The 25829-nt window shown below is 69.5% G+C and overlaps 5 protein-coding genes across 5 annotated transcripts; 3 read left to right on the top strand and 2 right to left on the bottom strand.

Moving 5' to 3' along the window:
- Positions 1 to 1800: 1800 nt before the first annotated feature.
- BBS1 (Bardet-Biedl syndrome 1) lies at positions 1801 to 8382 on the bottom strand. Its single transcript, XM_049835692.1, has 14 exons — positions 8288 to 8382; positions 8113 to 8180; positions 7970 to 8004; positions 7219 to 7512; positions 7072 to 7118; positions 6763 to 6801; positions 6220 to 6292; positions 6002 to 6130; positions 5250 to 5356; positions 4546 to 4666; positions 3769 to 3927; positions 3014 to 3083; positions 2341 to 2494; positions 1801 to 1918 (listed from the first exon to the last, which is right to left on the bottom strand). Exons 1-13 carry the CDS (start codon positions 8305 to 8307, stop codon positions 2358 to 2360), a joined length of 1299 nt encoding a protein of 432 aa, XP_049691649.1. The 5' UTR covers positions 8308 to 8382; the 3' UTR covers positions 1801 to 1918; positions 2341 to 2357.
- A 314-nt stretch (positions 8383 to 8696) lies between these two features.
- LOC126033880 (FAU ubiquitin-like and ribosomal protein S30) lies at positions 8697 to 10194 on the top strand. The gene is made up of 5 exons (XM_049790923.1): positions 8697 to 8810; positions 9451 to 9531; positions 9643 to 9787; positions 9885 to 9940; positions 10036 to 10194. Exons 1-5 carry the CDS (start codon positions 8760 to 8762, stop codon positions 10159 to 10161), a joined length of 459 nt encoding a protein of 152 aa, XP_049646880.1. The 5' UTR covers positions 8697 to 8759; the 3' UTR covers positions 10162 to 10194.
- A 77-nt stretch (positions 10195 to 10271) lies between these two features.
- On the top strand, positions 10272 to 12604 carry ZNHIT2 (zinc finger HIT-type containing 2). The gene has a single exon (XM_049790890.1). It carries the CDS (start codon positions 10615 to 10617, stop codon positions 11737 to 11739), a length of 1125 nt encoding a protein of 374 aa, XP_049646847.1. The 5' UTR covers positions 10272 to 10614; the 3' UTR covers positions 11740 to 12604.
- Positions 12605 to 12680: 76 nt separating this feature from the next.
- On the bottom strand, positions 12681 to 17663 carry LOC126033877 (delta(14)-sterol reductase TM7SF2-like). Its single transcript, XM_049790919.1, has 9 exons — positions 17493 to 17663; positions 16906 to 16960; positions 16287 to 16451; positions 15711 to 15808; positions 15187 to 15300; positions 14506 to 14662; positions 14028 to 14108; positions 13812 to 13934; positions 12681 to 13556 (listed from the first exon to the last, which is right to left on the bottom strand). Exons 5-9 carry the CDS (start codon positions 15292 to 15294, stop codon positions 13396 to 13398), a joined length of 630 nt encoding a protein of 209 aa, XP_049646876.1. The 5' UTR covers positions 15295 to 15300; positions 15711 to 15808; positions 16287 to 16451; positions 16906 to 16960; positions 17493 to 17663; the 3' UTR covers positions 12681 to 13395.
- Positions 17664 to 20923: 3260 nt separating this feature from the next.
- On the top strand, positions 20924 to 24579 carry ZFPL1 (zinc finger protein like 1). The gene is given in 11 exon segments (XM_049790909.1): positions 20924 to 21007; positions 21461 to 21569; positions 21688 to 21799; positions 22887 to 23080; positions 23467 to 23542; positions 23650 to 23681; positions 23683 to 23740; positions 23940 to 24022; positions 24024 to 24052; positions 24401 to 24524; positions 24526 to 24579. Coding segments are annotated over 10 exon segments (864 nt in total). The 5' UTR covers positions 20924 to 21007; positions 21461 to 21467.
- Positions 24580 to 25829: the final 1250 nt, after the last annotated feature.

Genomic DNA, 25829 nt, shown 5'->3' with positions numbered 1-25829 from the left:
TGACACAGGTGACGATGATGGGTGCTGGTGACGGGGGTGACGGTCACACAGGTGACTGATGCTGGTGAGGGTGACACGGGTGACAGCGACAGGGTGAGGGTGACACGGGTGACAGTGACGGGTGCTGGTGACGGAGGTGACGGTCACACAGGTGACTGACACTGGTGACGCTGACACGGGTGACAGCGATGTGGTGACATGGGTGAGGGTGACAAGGGTGAGGGTGACACGGGTGACTGACGCTGGTGACGGTGATGTGGGTGCTGGTGACAAGGTGAGGGTGACAGTGACGGGTGCTGGTGACGCGGGTGACCGTGACACAGGTGACGGGTGTCTCGGTGACAGGGTGACATGGTGCCGGGGTGCCGCGGCGGCAGCAACAGGTGCCGCTGCTATGGGTGCGGGTGACAGGGACACCGGCGACGGGGTGCCGGCGACACGCGGAGGCGACGGCTGCCGGTGACGCGGGTGACGCCGTGGGTGATGCTGCGGGTGATGCCGCGGGTGCCGCCGCGGGTGCCGGCGGCGGCTCAGGCGGGTGCCAGCACCCCGGGCGGGGGGAGGCCGACCTGCGCCGTCAGCAGCGGCGACTCCCAGCCCTGGCGCAGCACCAGCACCTGGGGGGGACACGGACCCACTTGGGGGGGCAGCACCCCCCCTTCTGTGGGGCAGCACCCACTCGGGGGGCAGCACCCACCTGGGGGGCGGCCCCCCATCCTCACCTGCAGGTGCCCCGGGGGGGCCGCCCCCAGCTCCAGCCAGGTCCCCACCACGTAGCTCAGCCCCGGCACCAGCAGCGGCACCTGGGTGGGGGGGAGAGGTTTTTGGGGGGGCCCCTGGGGGGGGTCAGGGTGCCCCAGAGGGGGTTAGGGTGCCCTAGGGGTGTGTGTTGAGGTGCTGGGGGGGGGCCCTGGGGTTTTGGGGTGCCCTGGCAGGAGTCAGGGTGTCCTGGGAGGAGGTCAGGGTGCTCCAGGGGGTTTTGGGATGCCCTGGGGGGGTGTACTGTGGTGCTGGGGGGGGCCATGGGGTTTTGGGGTGTCCTGGGGGGGTCAGGGTGCCCCATGGGGTTTTAGGGTGACCCCGGGGGGGTCGGGGTGCCCTGGGGAGGGGCGTTGGGTTGCTGGGAGGGGGCATTTGATTTTGGGGTGCACCTGGGGGGAGTCAGGGTGTCTTGGGGGGGATCAGGGAGCTCCAGGGGGCTTTGGGGTGCTGGGGGGGGGACGTACCTTGATGCAGGGGGGCTGGAGCCGCCGGGGGGGGGGGTGGCAGCGCAGCAGCAGCAGGAGGTCGGGGGCCGGGGGCCCCCCCCCAGGGAGCAGCACCCGCAGGGTGAGCCGCAGCCGGGGACCCAGGCCCTGCACCTGGGGGGGCATGGCGGGGGGGTCAGGGGTCAGGACCCTCCCCCCAGAAACCCCAGATTTTGGGTGCCCCCCACAAAAGGGGACCCAGGCATCTGGGTGCCCCTCCCCCAGGCCCAGGGACCCTAGGTTTTGTGTGCCCCCCCCAGTAGGGATCCAGTCACGTGGGTGCCCCCCCACCCATAAACACCAAGGATTTTGGGTGCCCCCGCCCCCAGCCCAGGGACCCTAGATTTTGGGTGCCCACCCACCCATCAAGACCAAAGATTTTGGGTGACCCCCCCCCCAAAGGGCATCCAGATATCTGGGTGACCCCCCCCCCCCAACCCAGGGATCCTAGATTTTGGGTGCCCCCCCCCAAATAGGGACCCAGGCATCTGGGTGCCCCCCCCCCCCAGGGACCCCAGATTTTGGGTGCCCCCCCTACTCACGCTGGCAGTGAGGGTGATAGGGGGTGCCCCCCCCGCGGGAGCCGCCCCCCCCCCCGAGGGCTCGGGCCAGGCCGCGGGCGGCCCCCAGGCGCAGCCCCCCCAGCTCCCGCTGGAACCGCCCGTGCATCCCTGGGGGGGGCACCCATGGGTGCTGTGGTTCCTGGCACACCCATGGCTGCCCCCCCGGGTGTCGTCATCTTCCCCCCCCCCCGACCTTGGATCCCCACTCGCAGGGGTGCCCTGGGACCCACAGACCCCCCCGCCATGGGTGTCCCCCCCATAGGACCCCTCCATGGGTGTCCCCCATCCCCCCATGGGTGCCCCAGACCCCATACCAGCCCCTCAGTGGGTGCCCCCCCACCCCCCATGGGTGCCCTGGGACTCACAGCCCCCCTCCTTGGGTGCCCCCCCTACCCCACAGGACCCCCCCCATGGGTGCCCCCCACACCTATGGGTGCCCCAGAACTCACACCCCCCCCTCCGCGGGTGCCCTGGGACCCCACAGGACCACCCACGGGTGCCCCCCCCCCACGGGTGCCCCCCCCACTCACGGGGCGCGTCCTCGCGCTCACGCAGCGCCCGGTCGACGAAGAGGCGGGTGCGGGGGGGGAGGGGCAGGCGGGGGCCGGGGGCGGGGGGGGGGGCCCCCCGGGGTGCCCCCCAGCTCCGCTCGCCGACGCAGCATGCGGATGGACAGGGCCCCCCCTGACCGGACCGTCAGCCCCACGGCACCCAGAGGTGCCCCCCCCATAGCCCCCCCAGCACCCACGGGTGCCCCCCCATAGCCCCCCCAGCACCCACGGGTGCCCCCTGTACCCACAAACACCCCCCATAGCCCCCCGGCACCCAGGGGTGCACCCTCCCATAGCCCCCCAGCACCCACGGGTGCCCCCCCCATAGCCCCACAGACACCTCCCATAGCCCCCCAGCACCCACGGGTGCCCCCCATAGCCCCACAGACACCCCCCATAGCCCCCCGGCACCCAGGGGTGCACCCTCCCATAGCCCCCCAGGACCCACGGGTGCCCCCTGTACCCACAAACACCCCCCATAGCCCCCCGGCACCCAGGGGTGCACCCTCCCATAGCCCCCCAGGACCCACGGGTGCCCCCTGTACCCACAAACACCCCCCATAGCCCCCTGGCACCCAGGGGTGCCTCCCCATAGCCCCACAGACACCCCCCATAGCCCCCCAGCACCCACGGGTGCCCCCCCAGCACCCACCGCGCGTGGTCATGATGAGGGTGTTCTCCTCCCGCCCATAGCGCCCGAAGCACAGACCCGTCACCACGTCCTGGGGGGGGGGGGGCACCCATGGACCTGGGGGTGTCGGGGAGGGGGGGGCACCTACCCATGGACCCAGGCAGGTGGGGTTCCCTTGGGGGGTGGGGGGTCCCAGAGGGGTTTGGGGGGGTCCTGGGGGGTGTCTGAGTGGTTTGGGGGGATCTGGGGGGATCCTGGGGTGTCTGGAGGGGTGTCTCAGGCTTTTGGGGGGGTCCTGGGGGGTGTGGTTTGGGGGGGTCCCAGGGAGTCGAGGGGGGTCCCAGGGGGCCGGCGGGGGGTCCCTGGGGGGGGGTCTCAGGCTTTTGCGGGGGGGCCTGGGGGTGCTGGGGAGGTCCCAGGGTTTTTGGGGGGTCCCGGGGGGGTTGAGGTGGTCTGGGGGACTCCCGGGGGGGTCCCAGGGGTTTTGGGGGGAGTCCCAGAGCATCTGGGGGGGTCCTAGGGCTTTGGGGAGGGGTTCCCAGGGGGATTTGCGGGATCCCAGGGTTTTGGGGGGGTCCCAGGTGGGCTCGAGGGAGTCTCAGGGGGGTCCCAGGGTTTTGGAGGGGGTCTGGGGGGGGATCCCAGGGTTCCCAGGGGGGTTTGGGGGCATCCTGGGGAGGGTCCCAGGGGGTTGGGACAGACCCCAGGGTTTTGGGGGTCCCGGGAGGGGTGTCACAGAGGTTTGGGGGGGGGGGGGTCGCGTGGGGGGTCCCCACCTGGGTGCGGAGGACGCAGAGCAGGGTCCGCCCGCGGTAAAGCCGCAGCTCCCGGGTCTCCAGCGCCAGCAAAGCGGCCCCCAGCCCCCGCCCGGGCAGCGCCCCCCCCGCCAGCGCCGCCACCCCCCCGGGCAGCTGCAGCACCCACAGCCGCCGGCCCTGGGGGGGGACACGGGGGGGTTAGGGGGGGCTCAAGGGGGTCCTGGCGGGGGTTAGGGGGTCCTGGGGGGCCTCAAGGGGTCCTGCGGAGGGCTCTGGGGGAGGGTTAGGGGGTCCCGGGGGGGCTCAGGGGGTCCTGGGAGGCCTCAAGTGGTCCTGGAAGGGGGGGTTGGGGGGGGGTTAGTGGGTCCCAGGTGGGTGCTCAGGGGCTCCTGGGGGGGTTTAGGGGGTCCCAGAGGGGCTCAAGGGGTTCCTGGGGGGGGCACATGGGGGTTAGGGGGGCTAGGGGTGGTCCTGAGGGGGTTTAAGGGGTCCCGGGGGGCCTCAAGTGGTCCTGAGGGGGGAAGCTCTGGGCGGGGGTTAGGGGGTCCTGGGGGGGGGCAGGGGTTTGGGGGAGTTAGGGGGGCCGGGGGGGGGGGGTCTTGGGGGGCTGGGCAGGGGGGCACGGGGGGTTAGGGGATCCGGGGGGTGTCCTAGGGGGGCTCAGTGGGTCCTGCGGGGGTGTAGGGGGGGGGTCTGATGTGTATGGGGGGTCCTGGGGGGTCTGGGGGGGCCCGGGGGTGTCCCAGGGAGTCCCGTGGATCCCAGAGGGTCCCGGGGGGGTCCCGGGGGGGTCACCTGGGGGGTGAAGGCCTGCAGGGAGCCCTCGGCGGCAGCGGCCAGCAGCCCCCCGTCCTGCGCCAGCAGCCCCACCGGGCGGGAGCCCAGCGCCGCCAGCACCCGCCCTCGCCCCCGCGTCCTGGGGGGGGACAGCCTGCACCAACACCCCCCCGACACCCCAACACCCAGCACCCCAATCCTGCACCCCTGTACCCCAACAACTGCACCCAACACCCCAAATCTGCACCCTGATGCCCCAACACCCACACCCCAACGCCCAACACCTGCACCCCTGCACCCCAACACCCCAAAACCTGCACGCCTGCGCCCAACCCAACACCCCTGCACCCCAAAACCTGCACCCAACATGCCAACCTGACACCTGCACCCCAACACCCCACCCCAACTCCCTGGACCCCAAGAACTCCACCCCAACACCCCAACCCCACCCCAGCACCCCAACACCCCACCTCAACCCAGCACCCCAACACCCAACCTCAGCACCTGCACCCCAACCCCTCTGCACCCCAAAACCTGCACCCAACACCCTGCACACCAGCCCCCCCACCCCAACACCCAACTCAACCCTCCTGCACCCCAAATCCTGCACCCAACACCCCAACCCCCAACCCCCTGCACCCCAACCCCCCCCCAACCCAACCCCCAACCCCCCCCCGCACCCCAAACCCCCCCCCGCACCCCGAGACCCCCCCAGCACCCACCGGTGCAGGCCATAGAGGGTCCCGTCCCGGCAGGCCAGGGCCAGGCGGCAGCGCCCGTCACCGGGGCCTCGCGGCACCACGAAGGCGGGGGGCGATGGCACCCACCCCTGCGGGGGGGAGGCACCCATGGGTGTCGGGGGGGGAGGGGGCACAACCAGGGGGGTTCCAGGGGGGGTCTAGGGAGCACCCAGGGGGGTTGGGATGGGGTGTCAGTGGGTGCCGGGGTGGGTCTGGGGGTGTTATAGGGGGGCCTGGGGGGGTGAGCGGGTCCTGGGGGGGTCAGGTTGTCCCGGGGGGGTCCCAGAGGGTGAGGGGGTCCTGGGGGAGGGTCCTGGGTGGGTCCCAAGGGGTGACAGTGTCCCAGGGGGGGTCCCAGGGGGGTCCCGGGGGGGGGTCCCAAAGGGTGACAGTGTCCCATGGGTGGGTGCCAGGGGCATAGGGGGTCCCAGGAGGGTCCCGGGGGGGTCCCGAGGGGGTCTCAGGAGGTCCCAGGGGGATCCTGGGGGGGCTTGGGGGGTCCCAGGAGGTGAGGGGGTCCCAGACGTGTCCCAGTGGGGGTTCCAGGAGGTGAGGAGGTCCTGGGGGAGTCCTGGGGGGGGTCCGAGGTGGGTGAGAGGGTCCCAGAGTTGTCCCAGAGGGGTCCCAGAGGGCGAGGGTGTCCCGGGGGGGGTCCTAGAGGGGTGAGGGTGTCCCAGGGGTGCCCCAGGGGGGTGAGGGTGTCCCGGGGGGGTCCCGGGGGGGGGGGGTTCCACCTTGCAGAGGACGGTGAAGGCCTCGGGGTCGAGCACCAGGACGTCCCCGTCCTCGGTCCCCAGCACGGGACAGTCCGGGGTCCCCTCGGGCCCCCCCCGCGGCAGAGCACCCAGGCAGGTCACCACCGTCTGGGGGGGGACGACACACGGGGGGGTGGGTGTCACACACGGGGGTGGGGGGACACACATGGGGGACACGGGGGGCGGGAGACACCCACCTGACGGTGCAGCGGGCGCCCCTTGTGCAGCGCCACGAAGGGGGCCAGCTCAGGGGCGGGCAGCGCCAGCAGCCTGGGGGTGGCAGGGGGGGGCACCCATAGCACCCACCTGGCACCCGCACGCCCTGCCAGCACCCCGGGACCCCCTCAGCCTCCCCCCAGTACCCATAGGGCCCCTCCATAACCCCCCCCAGCACCCATGAGCCCCCCCCCATCACCCATGCTCCCCCAGCCCAGCACCCACAGGATCATCCCAAACGCCTTCACCCCCCCCAGCACCCATGTCCCCCCCTAGGTCCCTAGCCCCCCCCCCAGCACCCATGCCCCCCCCCCAGCCTCCCCCAGAGCACCCATAAGCCCCCCTCAGTACCCCCAGCACCTATAGATACCCCCCACCACTTCATTAGCAGCCACATTTCCCCCCCGCAGCACCTATAGAGTCATCCCAACCCCCTGCCCTCCCTCCCCAGCACCCATGGACCCCCCCCCCGGTCCCTAGTCGTCGTCCCCAGCACCCATGGGTGCCCCCAGCACCCGACTCACCGCAGCGATCTCGCCGTCAGCAGCACCTCGGCCTTATCCCTGCCCCCCGCCCCAAGCCAGTCAGGAGGGTCCCAGGTGTCTGGGGTGCCCCCCCTCCAAAGGGACCCAGGTGTCTGGGTGCTCCCCCCAAAGAGCACCCAGGCATGCAGGTGTGCCCCCCCCCCCTCCAAGAGACCCAGGGTGCCCTCCCCAAAGGCACCCAGGCATCTGGGTGCCTCCCCAAAGAGCACCCGAGCATGCAGGGTTGCCCCCCCTCCAAGACCCCCAGGGTCCCCCCCCCAAAGGGGGCCCAAGGTACCCCCCCCTCACCTCAAATCCTCCAGCATCTCCTTCAGCATCAAAGGATCGATCTGATCCTGGGGGTGCCCCGAAACAAAAAAAAAAGGGGGGAGGGGTGTGGAATCAGGGTGATCCCAGCAGCACCCAAGGGTGCTCGGGGAGGGGGGGCACCCTTACCTGAGCAGCCTGGAGCCAGAGATCGCGTTCGAGGGGGTGGGGGGGCTGGGGGGGCAGCGAATATTTATAGAAAGGCCGGAGGTTCCTATAGACGTAAAGAGCGGACCCGGCGGCCACCACCAAAGCGGGGGCCCCCCCCGGCCCCCCCAAATTGCCGCCCCCCCCCAAAGGGGTGACCCCAAAAGCCCCCAAGCCTGCCGGGGCCTCGGGTAAAGCCAAACTGGTCAGGATGCCGGCTCCTCGCACCACCGTCAGCCGGGGCCCCCCCACATCTCGGGGGATCCCCACGACCAGCTGGGGGGGGGGGGAAGAAAATGGGGTGAGGTCCCCGAAATTGGGGGGTCCCCTCCATAGCACCCTAGGGAACCCGCCCATCCAGCACCCATGGAATTCTCTGCAGGGAAGTCTCCCTTCCCCAGCAGCACCCAGGGAGCCCCCCCAGCACCCCAATGACCCCCCCAGCAACCCAGGGACCCCCCCCATTGCACCCAGGGGACCCCGGCAGACCCCCATAGCACCCAGTGACCCCCCCCAGCACCCCAGGAACCCCCCCATTGCACCCAGGGCACCCCATCAGACCCCCATAGCACCCACACTGTGGCACCCAGTGACCCTCCCAGGATCCCCCCCCGCCATAACACCCCAGTATCACCCCATCATGGCACCCAGCGGGCCACCCCCCCCATACAGTACCCAGTGACACCCCTCATAGCGCCCAGCCCCCCCCCCAGCACCCATTCCCCCCCCTCACCTTATGGTCCCCATCTCCATGCAGATCAGCCAGCGCTGGGTGAGGGGAGGGGGCTGGGTGTCAGGGGGGGGGATACCCCCAGGCATCCGAGCACCCCCTCACCCATAGGTGCCCCCCCCCCAGTGCCTCCCCCACCAACTCACCCATGCAGGCGGGGAAGGAGCGCAGCCCGGCCAAGGGGTCGTCGTGGGCCTCCAGCCATAGCGAAGCGCTGCGGGACGGGGGGGGGGACGACACCCAGTGTGGAGTTGGGGGGGACCCTGGACCCCTGGGTGCACCCCCCCCCAAAAAAAAACCCCAAACACCCGCCCCCCCCACCTCTCCTCAGCCGCCGCCATCTCGTTGCCACGGCGACAAGGGGATTGAGCGCCCGGAAGTGACGCACAGACACCGCTTCGCGCCGCTCGCCGCCGTCGCCCTGGCAACGCAAACCACGCCCACACTCCCTTTATCGCCACGCCCCCGCGCGGTCGCCCCTGGCAACGCAAACCACGCCCACACTCCCTTTATGGCCACGCCCCTGAATGATTCCCCTGGCAACGCAGACCCCGCCCTTTATCGCCACGCCCCCCCTTGCCGGCGCGGTCGCCACGGTAACGGTGGAATCAGCCCGGCTACGCCCCCCCCCGTAGCGTTGCCATAGCGACCACTCGGCTCCGCCCTCCCCGTTCTCATAGGCGGGGCCTAATGGAACTGGTTCCCGTACCGCCGCCATCTTGATTGGCTCTCTGGCAGAGGCGTCAGCGCGTACGCGTGACGTAAGCGCGCCGACGGCGACGACCCGACGCGCATGCGCAGAGCCGTTCTCTCCGCGACGCGGTTCTGCCGAGAAGACGCTGAGGTGGGGCCGCGGCCCTGGGGGGGGGGGATCTGAGGGGGTTTGGGGGGGTCCGGAGGGTTATTGGGGGGCTCCGAGGGCTTGGGGAGGGTCTTGGGAGGAGAATGGAGGGTTACTAGGAGGCTGGGGGGGCTGTGAGGGCTTGGGGGGGGGGGGCTGAGTGGGTTTGAGATGGGGGGCAGGCCCTGGGAGGCCTTGAGGGGGGGCTTGAGGGGGTCCGGGAGGATCTGGGAGGTCTTGGGGGAGGGCCCCTGAGGCCTTGGGGGGGGCCCTGAGGTGTCTTGAAGGGGGGTGAGATGCCTTGGGGGTGCTGGCGGGGAATATGGGGGTTCAGGGGGGATTATCGAGGTCTGAAGGATTATTCGGGGGGGGCTGTGAAGCCTTGGGAGGCTTGGGGGAGACTTGGAGGGTTATTGGGCGGCTTTGGGGGGGTCTGTGAGGACTGGGAGAGGGGACAGGGGATCCACTCCCCCAAACATCCCCCCCCAGCATAGACGTGGGGACCAGGAGACCCCCTAGGGCGGTACCCTGGGGTGTCTCTTGAGCTGGGGGCAGCAGTAACAACCCCCTCACCCCTCCCCATTCCTGTGGGGCCCCCCCCTATTTTTTTGGAGGGGGGACCCCCTAACCCTTTCCCCCCCAGCTCACCATGCAGCTCTTCATCCGTGCCCAGTCCCTCCACACCCTCAAGGTCTCCGGTGCCGAGACCGTCGCCCAAATCAAGGTGAGTAGAAATTTGGAAAGGGTCATGTTGTGTGTGTGTCACATCCCTCCCCCCCCCAGTAAGACCTTTTTTGGGGTGACTGACCCCCCCAATGTCCCGTTCCACCCCCAGGCGCAGGTGGCGGCGCTGGCGGGCGTCCCCCCTGAGGAGCAAGTGCTGCTGTGGGGTGGGACCCCCCTGGACGATGACGCCGTGCTGGGACAGAGCCCCCTCCCTGAATTCGCCACCCTGGAGCTCTCCACGCGCCTCCTGGGGGGTACGTTTCGAGGCGGGGTGGCTAATTATCGGGGCGCTCGTTAGCTTAATGAGCCAACCGCACTCCCTAATGCCCCGTTTTCCTTCTCCCCCCACAGGGAAAGTCCATGGTTCCCTTGCCCGTGCTGGCAAAGTGAGGGGCCAGACCCCCAAGGTGAGCATTTGGGGGGGCTCCCCCCAACTTTAGGGGGTTCCCCACGGTTTTGGGGGGCTCTCACGATTTTGGGGATCCCCCCTTTCCCCCTCCAGGTGGCCAAGCAGGAGAAGAAGAAGAAGAAGACGGGCCGGGCCAAGCGGCGCATGCAGTACAACCGCCGCTTCGTGAATGTCGTCCCTGGCTTCGGCAAGAAGAAGGGCCCCAACGCCAACTCCTGAGCCCCCACCTCAGTAAAAAGCACCGAAACTGGGGCCATTTGGTGGCTTTTGGGGGCTCTTTTATGGGGGTTTTTTAGAGTTTGGGGGGGATTTCAAGGAGTTTGAGGGGGGTTGGGGGGTGACACTGGCCCTCGAGGGTGGTTTAGGCAGGTCCCCGAGCCGCTGGGGGGTAGTTAATGAGTGCTGGTGAGACGGAGGGGGGTTAATTAGCGTTAATGAGGCGTTTGGAGCGGGGGATAATTAGAAGCCGCGTGCGGCTTGCTGGAGACTGGTTCTGGATTGGGGAGGCGGAAATAGCCGAGTGCTGCCGGAAATACCCGAGTGGCGGCGAGGGCGGGGATTGGCGGAGGGAGCCGAGGCGGGGGCGGGGCGAGCCGAAGGCACCCGAGCGGTGCCGAAGCGGGGGCGGAAACTGCCGAGTCGGAACCGGAAGAGACGAATTGAGTCGCAAAGATGGCGGCGGCCGGTGTGGAGGAGCAGCCGCCGTGCGGCCTGTGCGGCGCCGCCGCCGCCCCTTACACCTGCCCGCGCTGTAACCGCCGCCTCTGCTCCCTCGGCTGCTACCGGGGCCACGGCGGCTGCGCCGAGGCCTTTTACCAGGAGCAGGTGCTGCAGGCACTGGAAACTGAGCGGGATCCCCCACCGGGCCGTGACCGCCTGACCTCCGCCTTCCGCCGGTTACGACAGCTAGGCGAGGCCGAGGATGCAGCCGGGCTTGTAGACCACGATCTGTGGAAGGGCCTCAGCCCGGCGGAGCGAGCGGGTTTCCAGCGGCTGCTGAGCTCGGGAGAAGCAGCGACGCTGCTGCCGGCCTGGAGACCGTGGTGGTGGCGGCAGCGGCGGCTGGTGGAAGAGCTGGGGAAGCCGCAGGCGGGTGAAGAAGAGGAAGCTGAGGACGACGAAGCTGCCGCCAGCCCCCTGCCCCTTCTTCCTGCCGTCATAACCCCCCTGAGCAGCTTCCGCGCTCCCCCTCCCTCCCCGCTGCTTCCGTTCCAGCTGCCCAATGTCCTCTTCGGCTACGCCTTCGCCCTCAGCCTGCACAGCGGGGATGAGACACTGCTGCCTGAGCTGCCCGCCGCCATCCTCGACGTCTCAGCCGCCCTTCGCGGCCGCCGGGCCTTCGCCTCCACCGCCGAAGCCCTCCACGCCGCCCGTTACGACGTCAGCGTCGCTGGTTATCCACAGTGCCCACTGGGAGATGCTGGGACGGTGTTGGCCGTGGTTCAGATCTTGGAAGGGAAAGAAGGGAGAACCGACGGCGAAGATGTGGCTGTCGCTTTGCTTCACCTGGAGAGATTGTTCCGGAAGGGAGAGCGCCATTTGCCAAAGGAGGAACGGCGTCAGTTCGGCAACGCTCGCCGGAAGTGCCGCTACCTGCTGGCGTGGAGCCGGGAAGCGCCGGAGACGCTGGCGGCACTGGCGGAGGAGTCACGGGTCGTTCACGCCCGTGTGGCGCAGGAGGCGGCTGCCCTGAGAGAGGAGGTTGAGAGGGGCTGTGGGGGCCCCTGGCGGGAGCTCATTAGCAACCGGGTTAACGAGAGGTTGGGAGAGAGGCAGCTCATCCAGGAGCTGAACTGAGGAGTGGCGAAGCAAGTTGTGGTGTTTGTTAAGGGCTGGGGTTAACAAGGGTGAGACAGCGGCTGGAGAGAAGGTGTTCGTTAAGGAGCTGGGAGGAATGAATGGGTGTAAGAGGTGCTCGTTAGGGGACGAGGCTAACGAGCATGGGGGGAAGTGGTGTTGGAGGAGAGTCCTCTGGGTAAGGAGCTGCTGTGACTTGACTGTGGTAACGAACATTCACAGAAGCAGGTCAGGGAATGGCACTTGTTAAGGGAGGGGAGAGAACCTGCTCATTAAGGAACTGGGCTAACAAACATCCACCAAAACAGGCCCAGGAACAGCGCTCGTTAAGGGACAGGGGAGAACCTGCTCCTTAAGGAACCAGGCTAATGAGCATCTGGTAGAGTTAGCACCAGAGGGGATGAGACTAATGAGCATTGGAGCAAACGGTGTTGGAGAAGAACCCACTCTGCACTAACGAACATCCAGTGAACCCCTAATGGCGCTTGTTAAGGGATGGGACTAATAAGTATTTGATAAAAAGATGCTGTGAGAGAACCTGCTCGAACGAACATCTGGTAGAAGTAGCGCCAGAAAAGGCGTTCATTAGCAGACAAGACTAATGAGCGTTCTGGGAAACGGTGTTAGGTGGAACCTGCTTGTTAAGGAACAGGACTAACGAACACCCAGTGAACTAGTACTAGGAAATGTGCTCATTAAGGGATGAGACTAATGAGTTTCTGAGGAAACGCCGTTGGAGACAGCCCACCCAGTGAACGGTACTCGTTAAGGGACAAGTCTAACCAACAAACTCCCCCCCTACACACTCACCTGAGGGCTGTTTTGGGGGGGTTGCTACCCCAGGAATAAACCCATGTGCTAATGAGGAGGAGCTGCTGACGAGCGGGGCCCACTAATGAAGGTGGGGTGCTAATGAACGTGGGATGCTAACGAAGTCAGAAAATGGGGAGACCCTTGAGGCTTTATTCTGGGCAGGAGCGACAGGGATGCCATGGGGCACAGGTGTGTGGGGGCCCCCAGTGCCGGGGTCCCGCTGTGGTTCCTGGAGCACCAGGGTCCGGCCGTGGGTCCCAGACACCGGGATGTTGCCAGGGGTCGCAGCCCCTGCTGTGAGTCCTGGAGCCCTGGGGTCCTGCTGTGGGTCCAGCCGTGGGTCCTGGAGCTCTGGTGTGTCACCCTGGGTCCCACTGTGACTCCCGCCATGGGTCCCAGACACCCACCATGGGTCTGGCTGTGGGTCCTGGAGCCCCGGGGTGTCACTGTGGGTCCCAGACACTGGGATGTTGCTGTGGGTCCGGCTGTGGGTCCCAGACACCAGGATGTTGCTGTGGGTCCCACCATGGGTCCCAGATGTCTGCTGTGGATCCTGGACCCCTGGGTTGTTGCTGTGGGTCTTGGACCCTCAGGGTGTCACTGTGGGCCCTGCCGTGGGTCTGGCCATGGGTCCCGGACCCCGAGCATGTTGCTGTGGGTCCTGCCCGCCCACCGTGTTGCTGTGGGTCTGGCCATGGGTCCCAGACCCTAAGCGTGTTGCTGTGGGTCCGGCTGTGAGTCCCGGACCCCCACGGTCTTACTGTGGGTCCTGCCGTGGGTCTGGCCATGGGTCCTGGACCCCCACGGTGTCGCTGTGGGTCCTAGAGCCCCAGGGTCCGGCCGTCAGTAGATGTGGGGCAGGAGGCGGTGGGGGACGCGGCGGCAGAGCAGGTCCCAGCCGCGACCCAGCTCCCGCCGGCACCGGCGCTCCGCCACGCTGGCCCGGTGCTCCCGCAGCGCGGCCCCCACCACCACTGGCACCAGCGCCAGGGGGGGAGACAGGCCTGGGGAGGGCACCCGGGAATTGTGGGGGGGGGCACCCGTGAATTTGGGGGACCCAGGAGGTTGGGGGGGCACCCAGGAGTTTTGGGGGAGCAGGAGTTTGGGGGACCCAGGAATTGGGGGGGGGGGGGGATGCGACCCAGGTATTTGGGGGGGAGTGGGACCCCAGGAGGACCCAAGGTGTTTGGGGGGGATGGGGTGCTGACATCCCCCCATGGGGGGCACCCCCTTTTTTTTGGGGGGGGGGGGTGTCTTACCGCAGGGCAGGCTCCAGCCCAGCGCCATCAGCAGCTCCCCGAGGTGGTCGGGGCGACGCACCAGCCCCCACCACCCCCCCGCCAGCAGCACCCGCCCCGTGGCCGTGGGCACCCTAGGGAGACCTGGGGGGGGGTGTAGGGGTGGGTGGGGGGCACCCAGGTACCTGGGGGGCTCCCCCCCCCCCCCCCCCCCCCAAAAAAAAAAGAGGGACTCACCGGCCAGGCGGGGGTCATGGGGGTCGCGGGCAAAGAGGGCGCGTTGGGTGCTGGCACCATGGGACACCCAGAAACCCACCACTGGGGGGGCACGGGGGGGGTCAGGGACACCACACCCCCCCGGACACCCCCTCACCCACCCCCCGGGGCTCTTCATTCCCAGTTCCTGCCCCAACACTCCCCCAGCTTCCCCCGTATCCGTTTTAACATGCTCTCCCCCAGTGCCCCCATTACCTGCCACCCCAATCCCGCCAGTAACCCCCCATTACACCCTCCAGCCCCGCCATTCCCCCCATTAAACCCCCCCAATCCCCCCATTAGCCCCTTCCAGCCCCCCATTCCCCCCCAATCCCCCATTAACCCCCTCCAGCCCCCGCAGTACCCCCCCATTCCCCCCATTAACCCCCCCAATCCCTCCAGTACCTCCTCATTGCCCCCACTAACCCCCCCAATCCCCCCTTCCCCCCCCCGTACCCACCGTAGAGCACCCCGCAGACGCTGTCCCCGGGCCGGAGCCCCCTCGGCCGGCGGAGGAGGATGAGGAGGGGCAGGGGCAGTGCAAAGGGCAGCCAGGCCAGAGCCCCCAGCAGCCCCAGGAAACCCCCCCAGCCCCGGGGGGGGGCCCTGCGAACCGCCTGGGCAAGTGGGGGGGGCAACGGCTGGGACACCCCTCCCCAAACACCCGCCCCCAGGGGGCACCCCTAAACCCCCCGACCGACCCCCCCCACCACCAGGGAGCCAGATGCCTGGGACCCCCCCTACCCACAGACAGGACCCCAGGGGCTGGGGGGGACCCAGGGACGCCCACCCACCCATAGAGGGGACCCAGGTTTTCAGGGGGGTCCCCCCCATAGGAAATCCCCCCCCCAGGGGACCCCCAGAGCCCCCCGCCACCAGGGACCCAGACACTTGCGACCCCCCCCTGGATCCCCCACCCACAGAGGGGACCCCAGGGGCTGGGGGGGGACCCCCAAACCCCCCCACACCCCCCCCACCAGGGACCCAGACACTTGCGCCCCCCCCCCCCCCGGATCCCCCACCCACAGAGGGGACCCCAGGGGCTGGGGGGGACCCCCAAACCCCCCACCAGGGACCCAGACACTTGGGACCCAGGTTTTCAGGTGGGACCCCCCCCTCCCCAAATGTGCCCCCCCCACACCTGGAGGCGGCGCAGCAGACAGAGCCCCTGGGCGGCCGCCACCAGGGTGAGGGGCAGCGAGGGGCCCCCCCGGAGCCGGTGCTGCTCCCCCAGGGCCAGCACCAGCATCAGCCCCTGGGGGGAGACAGGGAGGGGATGGGGGGGCAGAGAGGGGGGATGGGGGGACGGGGGGGTCAGAGAGGGGGCATGGGGGGGGAGAGGCTGTTACCCCCGATCTGCCCCGTGTTGCCTTTTTCCCAGTGCTCCCAGTTCCTCCCAGTTGTTCTCAATGATCCCAGTGTTCCACCCAGTTCCTCCAGTCCCCCCAGTTCCACCCAGTCCCTTCCAGTTCCCGCAGTGCCCCCAGCTCCCCCACTCCCCCAGCCCCTCCCAGATTCCCCAGTCCCTCCTGGTCCACCCAGCCCCCCCAGTTCCACCCAGTCCCCCCAGTTCTACCCAGTCCCTTCCAGTTCCCCCAGTCCCTCCTGGTTCCCCCAGTCCCCCCAGTTCCACCCAGTCCCTCCCAGTTCCCCCAGTTTCTGTACCCAGGCACAGAGGCCGGCGTGCTCCCAGCTGAGGGGCCGGGGGGGCTCCAGGGGGGGCCCCACCTCCCGCCCCACGAAGAACTCGTACACGGGGTTTCCTGCGGGGGGACACGGCCTCAGCACCCCACGGCTGCCCCACGGCACCCACCGCTGCCCCACGACCACCCCACGGCACCCCCAGACCCCATAACACCCCACATACCCCCGTGGACCCCACAACCACCCCACAGACCCCCCCATGGCACCCATATAACCTGTGGCCACCCCACGGCACCCACAGACCCCACAGCCCCCCCCCCATGGACCCACAGCACCCGCAGACCCCCACGGACCCCACAGTCACCCCACAGCACCCACAACCCCCCCAGCACCCGCAGACCCCACAACCACCCCACAGCCCCCCCCCATGGACCCACAGCCCCCCACAGTCACCCCACAGCACCCACGACCCCCCCAGCACCCCCAGACCCCACAGCCCCCCCATGGCACCCACAGCCCCCCATGGAGCCCCCAGCCCCCCCCGGCACCCACGTACCCCCCAGCACCCACAACCTCCCCCCAGGACCCCCCCCTCACCCAGGCAGCCCCCCCGGAGCCACTGGTGGGTGATGAGGAGGAGGCCGAGGCCGAAGGCCACGGCGCAGGCGGCCGCCGCCAGCTGGGGCAGGAGGGGGCAGAGGGGGGGCAGGGGGGGCCCCAGGGCCACCCCCACCCCCACTGCCACCCCTATGGCCACCAGCCCTGCCCCCCGCCCACGTTAGTGGGGGGGGGGCCGGAGCACCCATGGACCCCCCCGACACCCGCAAAAGGGACCCAGGGGTCCGGCAGCACACCCAAAAACCAGACACCCCCCAAAAAAAAAGGGATGCAGGCGTTCGAGAGCACCGCGACCCCCCCCCATCCAGAGAGGACCCCCCACACCCAAAAGGACCCCAGTCTCCAGGAGCACCCTGACATTCCCCCCCCCCCCCCAAAAAGGGACCCAGGGGTCCAGGAACACCCTGACTCCCCCCTCCCAAAAATAGGGACCTCCTGACTTCCCCCCCACCCAAAAATGACCCAGGCATTTGGGAGCACCCATGGACCCCCCACCCTACCCCAAAAAGGGACCCAGGGGTGCAGGAGCACCCTGACCCCCCCCAACCCAAAAGGGACCCCCTGACCCCCACCAAGGGTCCCAGCTCCCCCCACTCACCACCAAGACCACCGAGGGGTGGGGGTCTTCCGGGGGGGTCGCAGTCACCCGGCACCTGGGGGGGTGGAGGGGTGTCACCCCCACCCTCCCGTGTCCCCAAAGCACCCCCAGCGTCCCAAAAGCCCCCCCAAAGTCCCCCCCGTGTGTGTGTCCCCCCTTGTCCCCAAGTCCCCCCCAAGTCCCCCCCCGTGTCCACAGGTGCCCCCCCATGTCCCCAAAGCCCCCCCATGTCCCCCCAAGTCCCCCCCCCGTGTCCACAGGTGCCCCCCCATGTCCCCAAAGCCCCCCCATGTCCCCCCATGTCCCTCCTCGTGTCCCCAAGTGCCCCCCCCAATGTCCCAAAAGCCCCCCCAGGTGCCCCCCCGTGTCCCCAAGTGCCCCCCCATGACCCAAAAGCCCCCCTCATGTCCCCAAGTGTCCCCCCTCTGTCCCCAAAGCCCCCGCAAAGGGCCCCCCATATCCCCAAAGCCCCCCCGTGTCCCCCCCGTGTCCCCAAAGCCCCCCAATGTCCCCAGAGCCCCCCCAAGTTCCCCCCCGTGTCCCCAGGTGCCCCCAATAACGTCCCGAAAGCCCCCCCGTGTCCTCACCCGGGGGGGCCCCCGCCGCCCCCCCAGCCCGTGGAGCAGCACCCAGAGGAGGACGAGGCCGAGGGCGGGGGGGGTCGGCAGGAGGGAGGGGGGGGGGGGCCCACGGGGTGCCCCCCCCGCCCCCCACGCACGCGCCCACCAGCCCCACCAGCCCCACGGGCAGCAGCAACGTCAGAGCCCCCGCGCCTGGGGGGGCAATTCTTTTTTTAGGGGGGGGGGCACCCTCCGACCCTTGGGTGCCCCCCGACCCCCCCCAAAATCGCCCCCTTCCTCCCCCAAACGACCCCCGTGACCCCCCAAAATGCCCCCCCTCCCCCCAAACGCCCCCCTCCCCCAAAATGACCCCTCCAAGTGCCCTCCGAGCCCAAAAGCCCCCCCTTTCCCCCCAAATGCACCCCCCTCACCCCAGGGTCCCCCAAATTCCAGCTCGGGGGGGGGAGGGGCTGCGGGGGGCTCCATCGGCCCCGCCCCCTTCGCGCGAGCCCCCGGCGCCGAGCCCGGCCGCGCGGCTCCGCCCACTTTCGGGGGCGTGGCCCTGCCGGCTCCCCGCGTCCTCCGGAGGCCGGGGGGGGGGGGAGACCCACGTGACCTGCCGGTCCCTTTCCGCGGTCTCTCATTGGCCGGCCTCCCAGAGAGGGTGAGGTCACCACGCCGGCCGCCGATTGGCCGGAGGCGTTCCGCGAGGCCACGCCCCCTCCCCCCTCTTAAAGAGACAGGGCCCGCGCGGGCCGGCTGGGGGTGACGGCGCCCCCGTGACATCACGATGCCCCTCCCCCGCGGCACCCGTGACGTCGTACCCTCCGTCACTCACGCACACGCCCCCTGCTCCCCCAAATCTGCGGCAAAAACGTCATTTAATGGATAAAACAAGCCGGGGGGTGCACAGGGGATGGGGCCCTTGCACGAGAGGCGGGGCCCTTGCACGGGGGGGGGGCGGAGCCTCGCGGCAGGGTCCCTCTTGCACGAGGGGGCGTGTCTTGCACGAGAGGCGGTCCCTCGCACGCCGGGGGGTTGTCTCACAGGCCGGGGGCTCCGTCGCACGTCGGCAGGGTCCGACACCCGGGGCCCTCGCACCCGGGGGGGTGTCGCGGTGTCTCTCACGTGGCCGCTCCCCGTTCCTCGCACAAGGGGGGTGTCTCTCGCACGAGGGGGGGGCGGGTCTTGCACGAGGGGCGGGTCTCTACTCCACGACGAGGCGGAAGCGCTCGGCCTCCTCGAACTGGGCGTTCATGCGGGCAGCCCAGGCCTCCAGCTCCCCCAGCTACGGGGGGGGGGGGGGGCGGTCAGGTGGGGGGGGCACGGGGACCCCGTCCCACGCCCCCAAAAGCTGCCCTGACCCCCCCATTGCTGGGGGGGGGACAACAGTGACACTGGGGGGCCCTGGGGACATCGGGGACGTAATGGTGGGGGGACAGTGGTGCTGGGGGGGCAGCCATGGGGATGTTGGGGGGTCCATGGGGGGGACAACAGTGACATTGGGGGGCGCTGGGGATGTTGGAGGAAGATGGGGACACTGGGGGGGGGTCACAGTGGTATTCGGGAGGCCATGGGGACACTGGGGGGGCCATGGGGGGGCCGACAATGACACTGGGGGGGCCACGGGGACACTAGGGGGGGTCACAGGAGCATTGGGGGAGCCATGGGGACATCGGGGGGGGTAATGGAGGGGACAGTGACACTGGGGGGGTAATGGGGGGGGGCCACAGTGGCATCGGAGGGGCCATGGGGACTCCAGGGGGTTCACGGCAACATGGGGACACACACACAGTGACGCTGGGGGGGCCATGGGGGGACCAAGTGACATTGGGGGGGCGCTGGGGGCGTTGGGGCACGATGGGGACACTGGCCACGGTAGCACTGGGGGGGGGCCATGGGGACACCGGGGGGGGTTCCGGGGGGGGTCACTCACGTCGATGGGGGCCACCTTCTTCTTCCTCCTGCGGTCGGGGCCGAGGGCGATGCCGGGCAGGTGTGGGGGAGGGGCAGGGGGGGAAGGGGGGGGCGTTGGGGGAGAGGGGGGCCAGGGGCCCCCCCCCCCCAGGGAGCAGTGGGGGGGGGGGAGGGGGGCGTGGTGTTCTGCAGGCGGCTGTAGGAGCGGCGGACACGGGGGGGGGCCAGGGGGGGGGGGAGGGGGGGAGGGGAGGGGTGGGGGGAAGGGTGGGGGGAAGGGGGGCCGCTCAGGGGGACGTTCTCCTTCTGGCTCTGGAGCTGGGGGGGCGGAATGTTAGGGGGGGGGGGGGGAGTGTGTTTGGACACACCCCGCCCCCTTAAGGAGAGGCTCCGCCCCCTTGGAGGACACACCCTGCCCCACCCTCTTGGAGGGGCCACACCCGCCCTGCCCCACCCCCACCCCGACTCACCCGGGGGCTCCGTCGCGGGGGCAAAGGTTGGTCATCAACCTGGAGAGAGGGGAGGGGTGGGGTCACCTGGGTGTGGTCCCAGCCCCTCCCCCTCCCAGACACGCCCTGCCCCTCCCCCACTCACCGCCCTGGCTGGGGTCCTGCGGGGGAGGGGCGCCCAGGGGGGGCCCCCTCGGGGGGCCGAGGCCACCAGGCGCCCAGAGCTGCGTCGTTTTCCTGGAGGGGGGGGGGGTGGCAAAGGGGGGGGCTGGGGGTCCTGACCCCCAACCGCCCTCAGGGAACCCCCCCCTTGCCCCATAGTCCCCCTCTGGCCCCATAGATCCCCCCGATCCCCCCCTAGACCCATCTCACACCCTATAGACCCCCCATAGCCCCCCCTGCCCCACAGACACTCCCCAGTCCTCTCCTTCCCCATAGACGCCCCCCTACCCCACAGATCCCCCCTAGAGAACCCCCCACAACCCTCCTGTCCCATAGCCCCCCATAGATCCCCCCTCCTGCCCCATAGACCCCCCCGGACCCCTCCCCTGCCCCACAGACCCCCCCATAGCCCCATAGATCCCACCTGCGACACCCCTGCACCCCACAGACCTCCTCATAGACCCCCCCCCGGACCCCCCTGCCCCATAGACCCCTCTATAGACCCATGGACACCCCATAGATCCCCCCTCCTGCCCCACAGCCCCTCCCTGGACCCCTCCCCTGCCCCACAGACCCCCCCCAGCCCCACAGAACCCACCTTGGACCCCCCCCACCTCATAGAACCCCCTCATGGGCCCCTCCTGCCCCACAGCCCCCCCCGGACCCCTCCCCTACCCCATAGACCCCCCCAGCCCCATAGATCCCCCCCCCCGCCCCACAGCCCCCCCTCACCCCCCGGGGTCGCTCCCGTCGATCGCCGCCGCCCGCCGCCGCCTCCCGCCATCGCCGTTCGAACCGCCGGAACTGACGTCACGGACCCGGAAGAAGGGGAGGGAGGGGAGCGAGCGCGCCGGGAAAGAGGAGGGCGGAGTTCAGCCGCCATCTTGGGAGTGGCGGCCCGGCCTTAAGCCACGCTTCCGGGGAGGCGGTACTGAGAGCCGGAAGTGACGGCATCAAAAGGCGACGGTCCCGGAAGCGCCGTGCCAGCGGGGCAGAGCGTCGCCATAGGAACCTGTGAGTGGGGCCGGGGGGGGTGTCCTGGGGCCGGGGGGGGGGGGTGTCCTAGGCCCGGGGGGGGCTCCCAGATCCCGGGGTCCCTTTTGGCGGGGGGACCCGGCTGTCTGAGCCCCTTTTTTTTCGGGGGGGGCTCCTGTGTGTCGTCGTCCGTCCGTCCCCGAACTCTTGGGTCCCCTGGGGGGGGGGGCAAGGAGCAAATGGTCCCTTTTAGGAGGGGAGGGGCTCCTTTGGGGGGGTCCCCCGAATTCCTGTGCCCCCCCCACCAACTCCTGTGCCCCCCCCGGGACACAGGGACACCCCTCCCCCCCCCCCCCCCAAACCCTTGGGTCCCCTTAGCGTGTGGGGCCAAAAGCTCCTGCGTCCCTTTTAGGAGGGGAGGGGGCTCCTTTGGGGTGCCCCCCCAACTCCTGGGTGCCCCCTCCAAATTCCTAAGTGTCGTCGTCCCCCCAGCCCCGCCATGGGCCTGTGCAAGTGCCCCAAGCGCAAAGTGACCAACCTCTTCTGCTTCGAGCACCGCGTCAACGTCTGCGAGAGCTGCCTGGTCACCGGCCACCACAAGGTCTTGAAGACGGGGGGGGGGGTGTTTAGGGGACCCCCCCCCCCAATTTTAAGACACCCCCCCCCTAATTTTAAGATCCCCCCTCCATGACTTTTTAACACCGCCACCCCCCCGGCAGTGCATCGTGCAGTCGTACCTGCAGTGGCTGCAGGACAGCGACTACAGCCCCGACTGTCCCCTCTGCGACACCCCCCTGGCCGCCCGTGAGACCGTCCGCCTCGTCTGCTACGGTGGGGGGGGGGAACCCCCATTTTGGGGGGACGGGGGGCATGATTGGCATTGGGAGGGGGTGGGGTGCCCCGAAACCGCCTTTGGGGGCGATGGGGAGCCTCAAAACTGATTGTACGGGGGGTGGGGGAGTCTTAAAAAGGAGGGTTTGGGGGGTGGGGGAGCTGAAAATTGCTTTTGGGGGGATTGGGGTGCCCTGAAACTGCCTTTATGGGGGGTGGGGGAGTCTTAAAATGGAGGTTTTGGTGGGTGGGGGAGCTGAAAATTGCTTTTGGGGGGGGGGTGTGCCCTGAAACTGCCTTTGGGGGAGGCTGGGGAGCCTCGAAACTGGCTTCATGGGTGGTGGGGGAGTCTTAAAATGGAAGTTGTGGGGGGTGGGGGAGCTTAAAGTTGCTTTTTGGGGGCGTGGGGTGCCCTGAAACTGCTTTTGGGGGGATTGGGAAGCCTTGAAACTGACCCTATGGGGGTAGAGAAGTCTTCAAATGGTGGTTTTGGGGGTGGGGAGTAGCTGAAATATCCCTCTGGGGCGGGGGGGGGGGGCTTAAAATTGCTTTGGGTGGGGTTGGGGTACCCTGAAACTCCATTTGGAGGGGTTGGGGAGCCTCAAAACAGCCCTTGCAGCAGGGGAGGGCTCCAAACTGAATTTTGGGGGGTTGGAGGCCCAAAAACTGCCGTTCGGGGCGGCGCGGGGGGGGGCTCTAAAACTGACTTTTGAGGGGTGGGGAGCCCCAAAACCATAATTTTCTGGGAGTTGGGGGGCCTCAAAACTGACCATTTTGGGAGGTGGGAGGGGCCCTGAATCTGCCCTTTTGGGGTGGGGGAGGCCTTGAAACAGCCCTTTTGGGTGGGGGAAGCCCTGAAACTGATTTTTTGGGGGGGGTGGGGGGCCCCAAAACTGCCCTTTTTGGGGGTTGAGAAGCACAAACAGGCACTCTTTCGGGGGGGGGGGGGGGGGGGCTTGAAACTGCTTTTTTTGTTTTAAAGGGGAGCCCTTGGGGTGTCAGGGCTCCCTGAAACCGCTTTTTTTGGGGGGGGGGGGGTGAGCCTGACACCCCCCCTGCCTCCCCCCCCCCCCCCCCCCCCCCGCAGATGTATTCCACTGGTCGTGCCTGGCGGGGCGGGCCCGGGCGCTGCCCCCCCGCACGGCCCCCGCTGGCCATCGCTGCCCCACATGTGGGGGTCCCCTTTTCCCTCCCCCCAACTTGGAGGGCCCCGTCGCCGCCGCCCTCCGCGCCCGCCTCGCCTCCGCCCCCTGGGCCCGCCCCGGCCTCGGCCTCCCCTTGGTGAGCACCCCAAAAATGGCACCCACCCCCCCGACCCCCCTGGCACCCCAAAACCCTCTTGCCCACCCCCTGCCACCCCCAAACCCACCCTGGTTCCCCCACCCCCCTCAGGGCACCCCCATGCTCCCTCAGCACCCCACCCCCCCCGGCCCCCCCAAATCCCCATTGCCCCCTCCAGCCACCCCATGTGTCCCCCACCAGGCACCTCATGCCCCCCCCAGCACTCCCAAATCCCCCACGCCCCCCCCAGCACCCCTATTGTCCCCCCAGACACCCCCAAACCCCCACATTTCCCCCCCAGACAGCTCAAACCCCCCCCCAGCATGTCCCTGCTCCCCCCATCCTCATGGGGGGGGCCCTCTTTAATGGGGTGCCCTCCCCCCCAGATTGAGGACGCGGAGGCGACGCCGGACCCCGACCCCGAGGGGGGGGCTCCCGATGGCACCTGGGACGGCTTCAGGGGTGAGGGGGGGGCACGGGGGGGGGCACCCCAACACCCCCCGGGTTCCCCCAACCTTGGGGGCGCTCCTCCCCCCCCGCCACTGACCCCCCCATTTCTCTCCCTGCAGCCCCTGTGACCCCCCCCGAGCCCCCCCCCAGCCCCCCCCCCGCCCCACGCCGTCGTCCACATGGGGGCTGAGACCCTCACCCTGCACGCGGGTAAGTTGGGGGGCTGAGCCCCCCCCGCTATGGGGCTGGGGCACCCTGGAGATGTCAGGACCCCGCGATGGGGCTGGGGGGGGGGTCTCAGGTCCCTGCTCTGTTGTACTGGGGGCTCGGGGGGGGCTTGATTGGGGCCCCCCCCCCGCCATGGGGCCGAGGTTTGGGGGTCCCCCCCTGACACCCCCCACCCCTACAGGCTCGGGTCCCCGCAAGCCTCTGGGGGGGCGCGAGAGCCGGGGCCCCCCCGACCGCGAGGAGGACAAGTATCGCCGGCGCCCCCCCCCTCGCCTGGCTGCCCCCCGCCCTCAGGTGGGGCTGGGGGGGGCACTTGAGGGGGTCATGGGGGGGCACTTGAGGGGTTTTGGGGGGCTCCTGGGGGGCTGGGGGGGCATTTGGGGGGTCGGGGGAAAATTAGGGAGTTGGGGGGCAGATTGGGGGGGCCTGGGCGGGCAGAGGGGGGGGTCTCCTGGGGGTTTGTGGGGGTGATGGGGGGGCACTTGAGGGGTTCGGGGGGGGCACTTGGGGGGCTAGGGGGTAGATGGGAGCCTTGGGGGGGGGCAAATGGTTCTGGGGGGGCACTTGGGGTCTTGGGTGGGCAATTCTGTGGGGCTGGGGCGGGGGATAAAGGGGGTGCACTCACCCTCTGTCCCCCCCCAGGTGCCGGGCGCGGGGCCCCCCTCGCCCCCCCCTGCTGGTGCTGGCGCTGGGGGGGGCCGTGGCCTTCGCCGCCCTCCTCCTCCTCCTGGGGAGCCTGGGACGGGGCGGGGGCGATGGGGGGGGGGGGCGACCCCGCCCTGGAGCCGCTGCACAACCCCCACCTCCGCGTGGGGCACTGACACCCCCCCCCCAAAATACCCCCCCCAAAAAAAAACCCCCCCCCCCCCCCGAATTCCCCCCTCCCCCCCCCGGGGAATAGCAGTGCCCTGGGGGGAGCCCCTCCCACTCGGGGCGGGGCCTCTGGGGTGGGTGGGGTTTCTAGGAGGGGGTGGCGTCCTCCTTCCCACCCCCCCAAGGGGTAATAAATGTGCCCCCCCGGGGGGTGGAAGCGTGAGGGGTTTGGTGTGGTTACTGCGGGGTGCCCAGTGCTCCCAGTGGCCCCCAGTTCCTTCCAGTGCCCCCCCCCATGCCTCCCAGTACCCCCTTGATGCTTCCCAGTACCTCCCAGTGCTCCCAGTACCCCCCCAGCGCTTCCCAGTAACCTCCCAGTACCTCCCAGTGCTCCCACTACCCCCCAAAACGTTTCCCAGTACCCTCCCAGTGCTCCCAGTATCCCCCCAGCGCTTCCTAGTAACCTCCCAGTACCTCCCAGTACCCCCCGAGTCCTCCCAGTGCCCCCCCCCCAACCACTCAGGACTCGGCCGAGCACCGACAAACTCATTATTTGGCCCCGCCCCCGGCCCCGCCCCCTCCAATCCGGGCGGGGGCGGGGTCGAGCCTCGGTGCTGATGGAAGGGGCGGGGCTCCGGGAGGAGGCGGGGCCTCCCCTAGAAGGGGTGTTCCCCCAGGAAGAGGTGGAGGCGGAGCAAAGCCAGGGCGTGGCTGGGAGGGGGCGGAGCTTCGGGAGGCATGGTGGGCGTGGCCGTAGGGGTCGGAGGAGGGGCTTGGGGGGGGCCCGGGGGGAGGAGCTCCACCTCCAGCACCAATTGGAGGGGCCCGGCTAGGGGGCGGGTCAACTCCAGGAGAGCACTCTGATTGGATAGGTCCTGGGGAGGAGGGGGCGGGGTCAGCGGGGGAAGGACCGCCCCCTCCCCCCGCCCCGTAGCCCCCCAGTTGTCCCCTGAACCCCAAACTGCCCCCCCAGCCCCCAAATGACCCCCTTGTGCCCCCCAACCTGCCCCATAGTCCCCCCAAACTGCCCCACAGCGCCCCAACCACCCCCCAAGTGAGCCCCAGCCCCCCAAAACGTGCCATAGCCCCCCCAAATTCCACCTTAACACCCCGCAAGTGCCCCCTGGCCCCCCCAAACTGCCCCACAGACCCCCAAACTACCCCATAGCCCCCCAAATTCCCCCTTAAACCCCCCAAGTGCCCCTCAGCCCCCCCAAACTGCCTCAAATGTCCCCCAAATTCCCCCTCAACCCCCTAA

The sequence above is a fragment of the Accipiter gentilis genome, chromosome 33, assembly GCF_929443795.1.
Source record: "Accipiter gentilis chromosome 33, bAccGen1.1, whole genome shotgun sequence".
NCBI classification, from domain to species: Eukaryota; Metazoa; Chordata; class Aves; order Accipitriformes; family Accipitridae; genus Astur; species Astur gentilis.
This window is presented reverse-complemented; position numbering and strand designations above follow the sequence as displayed.